The 13669-nt window shown below is 33.2% G+C and overlaps 1 protein-coding gene across 2 annotated transcripts in view; it reads right to left on the reverse strand.

Annotated features, from left to right (window-relative positions):
• Window positions 1–3542: 3542 nt before the first annotated feature.
• LOC108905513 (glutamate receptor ionotropic, kainate 2) overlaps window positions 3543–13669 on the reverse strand; it is an 18363-nt gene continuing 8236 nt past the window's right edge. For both annotated transcript variants that reach the window (XM_018708395.2, XM_018708396.1), the window contains 8 exons: window positions 10492–10707; window positions 10198–10395; window positions 9552–9636; window positions 6698–6965; window positions 6357–6561; window positions 5011–5233; window positions 4847–4956; window positions 3543–3859 (listed from right to left, as the gene is read on the reverse strand). In XM_018708395.2, the coding sequence (XP_018563911.1) occupies window positions 3566–3859; window positions 4847–4956; window positions 5011–5233; window positions 6357–6561; window positions 6698–6965; window positions 9552–9636; window positions 10198–10395; window positions 10492–10707 (1599 nt within the window). In that variant the 3' untranslated portion in view covers window positions 3543–3565. The remainder of the gene's footprint in view (window positions 3860–4846; window positions 4957–5010; window positions 5234–6356; window positions 6562–6697; window positions 6966–9551; window positions 9637–10197; window positions 10396–10491; window positions 10708–13669) is intronic.

Here is a 13669-nt window from a genome sequence, read left to right on the forward strand (position 1 = left end):
ATGTTAATAAATAAAGTTTGATGATAGACATGTAGGTAATTTAGATGTTTATTCGTTTAATTCAAATTAAAGAAAAATAATTGTTACATTTGTTTTTTTATTCATGAATAAAGTGGTTAAAACTGTCATGTTTAATTAATCAATAAAATGTATAAAATAAATAGTATTACCTACCTACTGATTTTATTTTGTGCTGAGATTGAACATCGCGTAATCCGCTATAAATTTTCAAAATTAGTAATTTTTTATATTCACGCTTGAAGAAAAAATAGTATATGTCACTCGGAGTGGAAGGCTCATTATGTGTTTTGCCCAATTTGCTCAGCCTCGGCTAACGCCTCGGCGAGCAAACTTTTGGGCTCAACACATAATGATCGCCTTCTACTTCTAGTAACATAATATACTATTTGTATATTTTATTACCTACTATTATAAACGCAAAAGATACATTCATCTATGTAATTGTTTGCCAATATTTGTGAAAAGAATAGCACTCCACTGATGATATTTAGTACCATGTTAGCATCCCATTAAATTTGTACATAATAATATAAATTTAAAACATAGTGAATTGTAGGATGGTCATTGAGACATTGTAATGTTGAATAATTGAAGGGAACGTGTTAGTTACAATAACAATTTTTACTTTATTTTAACAACAAATACCAGTATTAAACACATATTTTTCAATATCCTCGTACAGTTGTCAAACTCTACGATAATTCTATAACCTCAGATGTTGTCCCATTATCCTCGTTTTCAGGAACAGGCTTAGTGATTAAATTGCGATCAATAACTGGTTTCGTGTTCCCCTGAAAACATTGTTTAACCTCCAGTTTGAGGATTTTAAAGAAGCCAACTTTTAGTTTCTTGCTTTTTTTGTGAACGTGGATAAGAAGTTCCACTATTGCACTGACTACTGCCAGAGCTACGCCAAACAGAACAGTGTATATAAGGCCTAAAATGTTGTATATATGGAGAGGGCTGACTTCTTCAGGTTCTTCGCTCTAAATGAAGACAAAGCAATATGTTAAATGAATTCTCTATTATTCGTTAAATATCTACAGAGGGTAACATGCTCCTCCAGGAAACGGACGTGGAACATTATTTTTGATCAAAGGAGTCACTGACAGTATAGATTTAATTTAATATTTGGTACAGTTTCTTAGTAGGTAGTAGGAGTAGATGACAAATTTGAAAAAATTAAAAACTGAAAAAGTGGAGTAGAACCAGAAAATGTTTCAGGGGTTTTAACTATTAAAAGAAAATAGTTAACGAAAGTTGTGCTTTAAGAACCAGACGCACTTTTAATAGGGAGTAACTTTAGTGCATATTCACATTTATTTGAATATACGATGGTCAAATGAATAGATTCACACTTTCCTTAAATATAACGGGTGTAAATTAGAGTAAAATAGAGAACTTCTATGTTTTGCTGTCGATAAGCGTCCGACTTAGTAATAATTTTTGGACTCTTAACTGTACAAGTTACATTTGTAATGAATCAGTATTGATGTCATGTTTTGTGTAAGAGTCTCGCTATTTATTTATTTAATTAACTTAATTGGCAAGAGCAATTATTGTCCGCGAGTCGAGCTGAACCGTCCGTTCGCCCCACTCTGACGAGTGCTGCGCGCATAATCCCACCAAGACTCCTGGTCAGTTAAGGGGGGATTGAGGCAATAAAACAACCGTTCCTGGACGAAAACAGGCAGTTCAGATCCTGAACTCGAAGAGCTCCAGCTATAGACCTGAGGACCACCCCGAGGATCTGAAACCGACCCAGAGACCGCCATCCGAACCGAAGGAGTTAGCCACCAGGAGCAGCGACCCGGAATAAGTAAGCAAATTGTATTTCTCGATTTTTACTTGTCCTGTATTGGCATATGTCCTGCCGAGTTTTGAACTCTATTTGAACTAAGTGCTGAACGGTACGGCGGCGGCGTTATCAGGCGGAGGTTGACTGTGAAAATTAACATCGCCTTCGTTTTGAGGAACGTAGCTAGGGCACATTAACTGAAACCGCTGGTTGACTGTGCATAACATCGCCAGCGGAAGACGTTAAGTGCCAGCCGTACTGACGGATAGACCCAGGGAGTTGGCTGTGCATAACACCGCTTCCAGGAGAAATATGTCACCGGCCGCGCGTCCGAACGTGCACTCGAATAGACTTTGCCTCCTGTCAATCAAACTATTCCTGTTCCTGAATACCGTTTGCTTATTTATGACATTTGTGTATTGCTTGCTTCGCTTCTCCTTGGCTGGTATTAACTCCGCATAATTTCCGTTGCATTTGCTAGAAACCGCCGACGATATTTATTTGTAGAATTAGAGTAGCCCGTAATTTATTTTTCTTTGTTTCAGAGCCATTGGGAATCGGCATATTTGTTTACTACTCTGATTTGCTAACAGTCTTTTCCTTTCTAGCACCGACCGCAATTAAAACCGAATATCGTTGGCGTACCGTTTCCTAAAGTATTAGATTTTTTATTGTAAAAATAAACTAAACGCCTAATACTGCATTTGCCTACCGTACCGATTTTTGTGTCCTGAACACATATTTTGACTATCCTCTAATTTTATATTTATTTACAGCTTCGGAAAATTGAATAAGCATTTTTAATCCCGAGATATATAATTGCTCTAACCAATTTTATTTTATTCACACCGTTTGTAAATTATTTTTACATTTCTGATTTTAGTTGTTTATAAAAATTGTAATTAGCATCTGTTTTACTGTTGATTGTTTCAATTGCCGTAGGCCTTGTTAATATAGAATAAATCTAGTAAATATATTTCCAGTTGTCTTCATTCTTAACACCGATAAGATTGATAAATTCCGCTCAGTAAAAAGTCGCACTATCTTTTTGTGACCTACANCATGTAGGTAATTTAGATGTTTATTCGTTTAATTCAAATTAAAGAAAAATAATTGTTACATTTGTTTTTTTATTCATGAATAAAGTGGTTAAAACTGTCATGTTTAATTAATCAATATAATGTATAAAATAAATAGTATTATCTACCTACTGATTTTACTTTGTGCTGAGATTGAACATCGCGTAATCCGCTATAAATTTTCAAAATTAGTAATTTTTTATATTCACGCTTGAAGAAAAAATAGTATATGTCACTCGGAGTGGAAGGCTCATTATGTGTTTTGCCCAATTTGCTCAGCCACGGCTAACGCCTCGGCGAGCAAACTTTTGAGTTCAACACATAATGATCGCCTTCTACTTCTAGTAACATAATATACTATTTGTATATTTTATTACCTACTATTATAAACGCAAAAGATACATTCATCTATGTAATTGTTTGCCAATATTTGTGAAAAGAATAGCACTCCACTGATGATATTTATTACCATGTTAGCATCCCATTAAATTTGTACATAATAATATAAATTTAAAACATAGTGAATTGTAGGATGGTCATTGAGACATTGTAATGTTGAATAATTGAAGGGAACGTGTTAGTTACAATAACAATTTTTACTTTATTTTAACAACAAATACCAGTATTAAACACATATTTTTCAATATTCTCGTGCAGTTGTCAAACTCTACGATAATTCTATAACCTCAGATGTTGTCCCATTATCCTCGTTTTCAGGAACAGGCTTAGTGATTAAATTGCGATCAATAACTGGTTTCGTGTTCCCCTGAAAACATTGTTTAACCTCCAGTTTGAGGATTTTAAAGAAGCCAACTTTTAGTTTCTTGCTTTTTTTGTGAACGTGGATAAGAAGTTCCACTACTGCACTGACTACTGCCAGAGCTACGCCAAACAGAACAGTGTATATAAGGCCTAAAATGTTGTATATATGGAGAGGGCTGACTTCTTCAGGTTCTTCGCTCTAAATGAAGACAAAGCAATATGTTAAATGAATTCTCTATTATTCGTTAAATGTCTACAGAGGGTAACATGCTCCTCCAGGAAACGGACGTGAAGCATTATTTTTTATCAAAGGAGTCACTGACAGTATAGATTTAATTTAATATTTGGTACAGTTTCTTAGTAGGTAGTAGGACTAGATGACAAATTTGAAAAATTGAAAAACTGAAAAAATGGAGTAGGAACCAGAAAATGTTTTAGGTGTTTTAACTATTAAAAGAAAATAGTTAACGAAAGTTGTGCTTTAAGAACCAGACGCACTTTTAATAGGGAGTAACTTTAGTGCATATTCACATTTATTTGAATATACGATGGTCAAATGAATAGATTCACACTTTCCTTAAATATAACGGGTGTAAATTAGAGTAAAATAGAGAACTTCTATGTTTTGCTGTCGATAAGCGTCCGACTTAGTAAAAATTTTTGGACTCTTAACTGTACAAGTTACATTCTATGAAGAATCGCAAGAAGCACAAAAGTTTATTTGAAAAATTATTTATCCAAATCTGTAAAAGATAAGACCCTTAAGACCTCTTCTAACTCCCGCACCTTTGGTTAGTTTTTTTTTATAAAATTTCACACGGAAACCATTATAAGGACTGTAACTGTATCAGTTTTTAGTTCTACATCTTCAATAATTTTTGAATAATTGATCAAAAACTGAGTTTCATACCGAATATCAGAAGGATTGCAGAGCTTTGGGAATCTTTTTTTGAAAAATATTACTTTTATTTTGTTTCGACCAGAAAAAATCGGTCCTGAAAATTATTGACACTGTCGGTGTTACACCCTTCATCTTCCCTCTCTACCAAAGAGTTTAATAAATAAACCTTTTTAGTATCACCCAGTGATGAGAAAGAACTAATAGGATCTAAACTGAAATTGTTCATATGTGTACTTCAAGTCTGAGAAAAACATATCAAATTAGGTATATTTCTTCTTAACTTACCTGTACATCACAATTTCCATGTCTCCACCATTTTCTCTTCAGTTCCTCCAGTTTACCCATACTGATTATCCTTAAGATTGCCGTATTAAACGCAGTCAAGTAGGGGGAACCTGGAAACAACATGGAATTGGTAATCTTATATTTGACATATTTTTGTAACTCACCAGGCCTCATGGCGATACCAAACGAGTTTTGGTTAATAAGGCCGCCATATTTTGTTAGTAGACAGTTCCTTTGTGTTATATAATCGATTGTAGTTTCCTCACCGAAAAATGCATATCTGTCATTTAATGCCATTTGTACGCCATCCTCAATTGTTGACACCATTTCTTCGTCATTTTCAGTCATATGTTGGTATATTTCCTGGTACAAAGGGTCTGTAGATGACTAAAAATTTATTACGAATTGATTTGTAATAGTCGAAATCTAAATTTATTCAATAGTAATATACAGGATATAACTTTAAATTGGGTCAGTTTTTTTAGGGATATTAGTAGGTACGTGTTCCCCTTAATACGAATCTCATTTTTTTAATGAAATAAATAGTCGAGTTATAAACTGAACTTGAATTTTTACATTAGTGCACATCAGCGTTGCCAGTTGTTACCTTTTTAAATTAACTATTGGAGAGCGAGAATGGAAAACATTTTAGTAAAACAGATCGCTTTACCTAAATATTAATTAATATATATTGGTACCTACGTAAAATATGTTACAAATTGTAAATAAAACTAATTCATATTTTAAAATAATTATATCTACAGCTTTAAAACACGTACGTAATAACAAATAAATAAGATAGGAAATGTTTTTTTTCTATCGTGTCTCTATTTTTTTAAGCAGTGTATGTATTTAACTTGTGAATCAAAATAAGGGTATGTTTCTACTCTTTTTTTATTCAGACACTTAGCACTCGATTACACATACTAAATTAATCCAAAATAAACAAAATAGCAACTAAACTAAACCGTGGACAATTTAAATTTAAGCAGATTCCGATCCTGTTTCCGAACGTTTACGAAGAGCAGTAGAGGTTAGCCTCCGGTATTCAGTCGAAATGCCGTATTGCCGCCGCTGAAAAGCCGCTACTACCAATTGACTTGACACCTGGTATGATATGATGGAATGGTAAACGGGTAAAAAATAAATTGCCACATTAATTCGGAGAAATTTTTGTGTATTTCTTTTACCATTGTGTGTTTATTACTGTTTTGAGTTTTCTTTTAGATTATTAAATTATGAGATTTGACAATAATGTATACCGCAGGTTCCAAGTATGTATGCGCTGCTACTAACAGGTTCCTTGTTTGAGGTCACACTAACTTGTCTATTGGCGAGGTATGAAATTTACGAGAATATTCAATTTTCCAACGGAATTTGAGAGAACAAACTTGTAAAGCGCATTTCTGATCAAAGGTAGCCTCTGTATAAATATGGCAATTTTCATATTTAGAGAATAGAATATGCTCCACACGTCAAATTTTTAAAGTAAACATGTATTGATATTTACCCCAAAGAAATTCATTGTAGCTCCGTCCTTCTTAGCTCCATACTTGATGCCATGTTCTTGTGCATTTTTAACAAGACTTTCTACATCAGAGAAGAGCATATTAAAATTTTCCTCCCTGTAAAGTATTAGTGAAGCTATGTACATTGCTATCACTACTGCACAAAGAAACCACCACGCTGCCGCTATAATTCTACCTGGAATGGATCTGGAAAGTAGCAATTAATAGCAATGACAAAACCATATGAGAATAACATACTGACGTATTAGAAAATAAATAAGTAGAATCATAACATTTTTTTATTTTTTTGTGTTGCAAATATATCAATTTCTTCTAATCGTACCTTATTTTTACTCGAGTGTTTTGCCGAAGGAGACTTCCCGCAACAAACCAAACAGTGTTTGGGAAGGTCAGTTGACTAATGCTGTAATTCGAAGTAACGTTCAGTTTTTGCCATTCGCTGTTACATATTCTTCCAACGATAAACAAGCTTATTGATACCGTCACAAATGCTACGACTATTGCTACCCAAATCCCTGCAGAGAAAGGCCTAGCGAAGTAAAATAACTTTGGTGGCGTGGCCATCGGTTTTTGAAATAGGATGGTTATACCTGCAAGTTTAAAATGGAGGAAGTTGTACATCTTAGCGTTGGGTCCGTTGATCTTAAGGTCACAGACTTGGACGACTTCCGTTGAGATATCTAAGGCTTAGTGAATAATGGCAATGAAGTCGTTCCTTTGGAAAAATTCCATCTATTTATAAAATGTCAATAAATAGCAAAATGACTTCTTTCACTGAAATAATTGATGATGACGTACTGATTCGGCAGAAGCAGAGATGAGATAACTTCTCTGTAATAGAGGCAGAATCCCTGAAGTAGCAAATTTCATTAAACAGACTACTGCAGTTCTGCAGTTGTCTTTCCTTGCAGTAGAGAAGGTACCATAGATAATAGAAAGGTACTGTCAAAAACTGCCAACAGTGGTTAAGTGTAAAACTACAATACACTGGATTTAATCGCAACGAAACCTCATCGCAAATACCACACTATTGAAGAATCAAAAGCTGAAGTTGTATGAATATAAAAACAACTACTTGTGGATTTGCTTTGGCAGTTACTAAAAAAACACGTGTTATTTTAATCAAATCTTTAGAAAAATAAGTAACTACGCTATGTTCTAGCTACTTTCAGTGTAACGGATAACGAAGATTAAAATACGGACTGACATAATATATTATGTTAATTTTGCCGTTTTTGTATATAGTCCTGTAGCCAGGGGGTCCCAATTACCTCCTTCATTTAGATGGAGTTACCCAAATGTTTTTTGTGTATTTTGAGCTGCAGAACACGAATTTTTTGGGTAGAAGTTTGCCCGGAAAATTATTATACAAGTTTAAAAAATAATTATTAATAAATATAATATATAATAATAATATAAGTAAGTATAAACTTTTTTATTATCGTTTATAAATAAAACTAATATAATTTCACTTAATTTTTTTCATATAAATCGTATAATAATGTTTACAAAGCAAATTAGAATTAACCATGCAAACATTATATCTGATATTTCAAATTTTTCACGCCTTTTTAATGCATTTATTTTTAAAACTTGTCGCGCTTCAAAATTGCACTGAAGATGTTACAAGATGAATAGCTTAATTAAATCAGATCATTGCTTTATTTGTCAAAAAAAAATTAATTTTAATTATTGTAATATTGCAATTTTCATTAAATTGTTAATGTTTCTTTCAGTTTTCATCGGTTCTTTGATCTACAAATGAAGAGTACGCGTCAAGATCGTGAACTAAACGCCTGTACATGGCAGCGCACCCTTCTGAACGCTCAATCGCTATTTGTTTATAGCTTCAAATAACAGTGGAAAAAACAAATATTCACACTGCGGGTACTCATAATTTGTAGTATTTAACGTGAGCTTTCAAACGCCGTCAGCAGAATTATAAAATACATATTCAATCAAAAGTTATTAACAATTGAAAATCGCAAAATTTTCATTTTTCGAATTTTTAACGGCGCTTATCTCGAAAATTATGCGTTTAACAAAAAAATTGCAAGAGACATTTTCTTCTTAAAATGGGTCAAAGAAAAAGAAAATGCTTTTTATTTTGCCAAAAACTAAGTTCTCAGTATTTTGCAAGTTTTTTGTTAATAAAAAACTTATTGATATCCGGGCAAACTTCTACCCAAAAAATTCGTGTTCTGCAGCTCAAAATATACAAAAAACATTTGGGTAACTCCATGTAAATGAAGGAGGCAATTGGGACCCCCCCCCTGGCTACAGGACTAATAATTTTACTATAATTATCTGTCAGTTCAAAATCCTGTTACAATTCGGTAATGATGTCTGGAGACATCGAATCTATTTGGCTTCGAGGCTCTCCGCAATGCGCATTTCTTATGTGACGTAGGCAAGATGTAACTTTAATGGAATCACTTTCATAATTTTTTCTTACATTACAAAGAAAACTTTATCTGACCCTTAAACCAAAAAATGGAGGAAGAATGTTTAAGGCGACAGTGTAGACGAGTGACAGAGAGAGAAAGAGATAGTTTGGAAACTATCTTTCCCTCTCGCCCAGGCACGTGATTGACTAACGCCCCTCGAAGGGCGGGATACGGGATCTTTCCACTCTTCCTTAACGATTATAGAGAGAGAAAAAGAGTGAGTAAGTACCCACCCTTTCTCTCTACAGCGTCTACACTTTTTAACACTATGTAGTAATAGCTTTGTTTCTGCAGGAGTTCCAAATTGTTTTCAAACTATCAGATACACTCGACCACTTACATAATTATGTATACCTAAGGTGAAATATTTTGCGCCATCTGTCGCATGGAACAATAATTACAGTATACATAGGCATAGGCAATATATTTTACAAGAAATTCTTTTTTTTTTCTTTAACAGTTGGTTCATTCATTGAATTTTTGCTGTTCACCACAGATTATTCATTAATGGGAACACATTTTTAATAAAATCAGACGTTTCAGGCAAACAAAGAACATTCTATAACATGTTGAATATTTCGTATATTATTTTTAGTGCCACTGTATATTTTGAATGTCATGAACCGAATGAAAAATAATTAATTTTTTCTCTAATATTAAGGAAGGCATATGGGGAATATAGTGTACTACGAGTATATCATAATATGTATATATGTATCTAGAACTTACCAGTATGCATGATTGGATGTGTAAATTCCACAACATGTAATCTTTCGAATGTGACAGTGGCATCTGTTACTATTAAATCTGCTCTCTAAAACAGATAATTAAAAATTCAGAAAATTTTGTTCATATATGTTCGAGCTCGAATCTTACTAAATAAAGAAAAAGTCAAGCAAGTTAAAAATAATAAAATATGTCTAAGTCATTGAATTGAATAATGTAGGGCTTTTTTTAGACCTATTATAAAATCAAAGGACAAACGTTAACAATAATTAGACTTCGAACATTAACATCCATCTAAGATATCCAGTTTTGCAATTGAACAGTGTTTGGCAATTTGAGAAAATAGTCTATCTAAAAAAGAGAAACTGTTGAGTTTGATAAATGTTGTTAAAATACTGAAAAAAACTTGCAAGACACACATCTGTGAAAGAAAGTGAACTTTTGGTCGAAGCGTTTCGAAACTTTGTTTTCTTTTAATGCAGTATTTAATATATCGTCGTGAAGAATGATCTATTTCCTCAGTGTGATATATTTCTGTTAAGACAAAACTAAATTTATAAAATCAACTCCATTAATTACATTTTTTATAGGGAATTATTTTGTCAAAAACACAAAACAGTCCCCGCTGTTCATGATGTAATTAACCTACCTCCGATAGAATGTCTCCAATCAATCCTGTCCACCGTCCAGACCTTTGTGTACCAGTTCCCTGGTTTCCTATTACAATGATGTACTTAAAATTTAGTATTTTTGATATTTCTTCTATTAAATCTATGGCAAAACCTTGATATCTATCATTCCCTTGCAAGGCACTTACTGACGGTCTTTCCATAGCATAAGGTTCTGTCTACAGTGGAAAGGCTATTTGTCAAATATCATTTGAAAATGAATAGAAAGTGGTTTTAAATTGCGGATTAAGAACATATTTAATATTAATAGTTACCAGCGATGTAGCCACCACCAATGGCTTGCTTCTCCAGTCATCAACAACAGTTTCTTCATAACTTGGTTGTTCTGTGTATTTAAGCCCATTCGATGTGCTCCAAGTTCCAATTTGCATCATACCACCAGGCTTAAGCTTGTAAATGAATAATTCGAAAGTATTTCTATATCTATCGGATCCAAAGTTTATTTGTCCTGTTAATCCTGTGTAGGAACTCTGTGCAATAAAAAATATAACCGCTTTAATATACGTTAGAGAAATTAAGAATATGTTGAGGATACAAGAAGAATAAATGTCTAATGGAAAACTTTCCTATTTTAATATTTATTTAATTAAGCAATACATTAAAAATTGTTAGTTACTTTTGAAAGTAAAAATGTAGTTAGAGGTCTTTTAATATCTCATGAGCCGCGAAATGCCCGAAAGGCGTGGCGTATCCCCATATTTTTTCTAATAAGCACGTTGTGAAAACATTGACTCAGAACTAGACCATGTGCATCATTACAAGTAGACATGAACTAAGGCGCTCGGGCATCAATAAAGTCAACTGGCGAACGTTCGTTATATATATTTTTATTGTTTAAATTAAAATAATAAAGAATAGGGCATTTTATTATGATATTTGTAATCGGATCAAAGGCTTGTTTACGCTAGAGCTCGAGAGAGACTGTGAATAATAGGTGTAATGTTTTTAGGACGTAGAATAATTTAGACGACGGCGACGGTCGGAATTATGTTCCTGCGCATATGAAGGTCAAAGCTCATAAGATTTTAAAACATCTCTACTTGTAAATTCTTACTCCCCTTTATTGTTAATAGTAATCGAGGGCAAATGCAAACCTCAAAAAGTGGGAGATTTACTTAGCGAGCTGAGATATACACTGTGTCCAAAAATGATGGAACAAAATTCATATTTTTTTCCAGTTGAAATTTAAAAAATCGCTGAAACAATTTATAGAAATTGTCACTTTGCTGCAATGTTTTCTACTTTTTTGAGCTATGTTTGACAGACATTTTTTTTAATAGGATTCTCTATATTTTTTAGTATACAGCTCTTCTAAAGACGAAATCAGAGATATAAGGTTATACTTACTTTTTTGTCATAGTTGTCAAAAAATGGAGGAATTACATGAAAACAATAATTTAGTACTAGGTAGGTACTTTTTATTTTATTACAGCAAATGTTGAATGTGGCCCCCATTAACCATTGCACAGTGCCCAATTCTGTGTTGAAAGTTATCAATTACATTTTGAATAACATTTGGTGTTATGTTTCGAACTTCTTTGATACGACTTTTTAATCCTTCGATAGTGTATCTAGACTGTTCACATACACTTTGCTTTTTAGATTACCCCACAAAAGGGGTTAAGTCAGGGGAGCGTGGTGGCCATTCAAGCGGCCTTCATCTGCCTATACATCGATTTGGGAAAACTTCATTAAGGTAATTTCTTACATCGAGGCGAAAATATGGAGGGGCACCATCTTGTTGGAACCAGACATCACCAGCAAACATGTCGTGCTCATTAGGATTAGGAAAAATTAATTCCAAGGATGGAATCAGCTGAAAACGCAAAAATCCAAACAAATGTCATCTGTAAAATTTCCTCAAAGAAATAAGGTCCCAGTATGCGATTTCCTACTATTCCAGCCCAAGCATTCACTTTTTCCGGCCGTTGTATATTTTCTTCTTGCATTGCGGATTTTCTGGACTCCAAAACCTAGTATTTTGCCTGTTCATGGTTCCGTTTAAGCAAAAAGTTGCTTCGTCAGTGAAAATTATGTGATTTTTTAAGTTGGGTTGTCTTTCAAATTTTCTAATTTCCTCGCAAAACTGTAATCTGCTGTCTGTGTCTTCTGCCCATAGTTTTTGTAAGACGTTAACTTTGTACGGATATCACTTTTGATACATTAGAGTTCTGTGAACTGAGGACTTCGACAAGTTGAAGTTGGCTGATTGTAAGATAGATCTAACGGATCACTGAGGATTTTCAGTAACGGCGAACATCACATTTTGACGGTCATTTTCGAAATAATTTAACAACGAATGAATTGGAACTAAAACGATTCATGTTATACCTAAGTTACTCTAGTGAATTTTATGTGTTTATCGATATGTTTTTTTAAGAAAAAAAGCTTTAAAGTAAGTAGAAAAACATTAATAAATAGTATGTACGCTTTTTAAAGTATAGAAGAGACAATTGTTTGAAATAGTCGCCAGTACAACATAAAAGACAATTTTTCAATTTTTTATATTTTTTTGACAACTACGACAAAAAAGTGGGTTATAGAGCATCCTATTAAAAAAAAATGTCGGTAATGTTGTAGATCTGTCAAACATGGCTCAAAAAAAAAATAGAAAAGTGACAATTTCTATTTACTAATTGATTTGCTTCAGCGATTTTTTTTTGTTCCATCATTTTGAGACACAGTATCTTATTTTATTGCAGGGTACAGGTTAAACAGTAACACATAAAAGAACTACTGAAGATAATATGTACTTCTTATATGATTGTATCGTTTTTCCGACGAGAAATTAAAATTCTGCTAGAAAGATTGGGAAAAAGTAGTAGCTACCGATGGACAATACTTTCAGTGATATGTTTTTCACTATTTTTTTAAATAAAGCATTAATCTTCACAAAAAAACTGATACAACATCTCATTACAATTGAGTTAATATACAAATATTTAAGAAATATTTGATACACTGGTATAAGTTTATATCAGTTATACAGGGTGTGGCGTCTTTAATGCAGAAAATTAAAAACCTAGACTCTTGACAATAAATGAAGTAAAATAATATATGCTACCACAGGGTTCGTAGCGGCCGGGAAAATCGGGAATACCGGGAAAAGTCAGGGAATTTTTTATTCTTCATAAGAAACAGGGAATAGTCAGGGAATTTTAAAAATATTCATAAACGTCAGGGAATTTGATGTTTGCAACTGGAAATTTTGTGAATGCCCTGCGTTCTTGAAAGAGAAAACTATTTGTGGTTTTGAAACCTTTATAACAGGTTGTTAGGGTATAAAAAATATTATGGAGTCCAGTCGAGAAAAAATTTAATGCATAAACACCAATTAGTATGTAAAAATGAACTACAAGTGACCTGGATTTTTTTTCTAAGTCAGGGAAAACGTGGAAAAGTCAGGGAATTGTTTATTACCTTAAGCTTGTA

The sequence above is a fragment of the Anoplophora glabripennis genome, unplaced genomic scaffold (genome assembly GCF_000390285.2).
Source record: "Anoplophora glabripennis isolate ALB-LARVAE unplaced genomic scaffold, Agla_2.0 scaffold140, whole genome shotgun sequence".
NCBI classification, from domain to species: Eukaryota; Metazoa; Arthropoda; class Insecta; order Coleoptera; family Cerambycidae; genus Anoplophora; species Anoplophora glabripennis.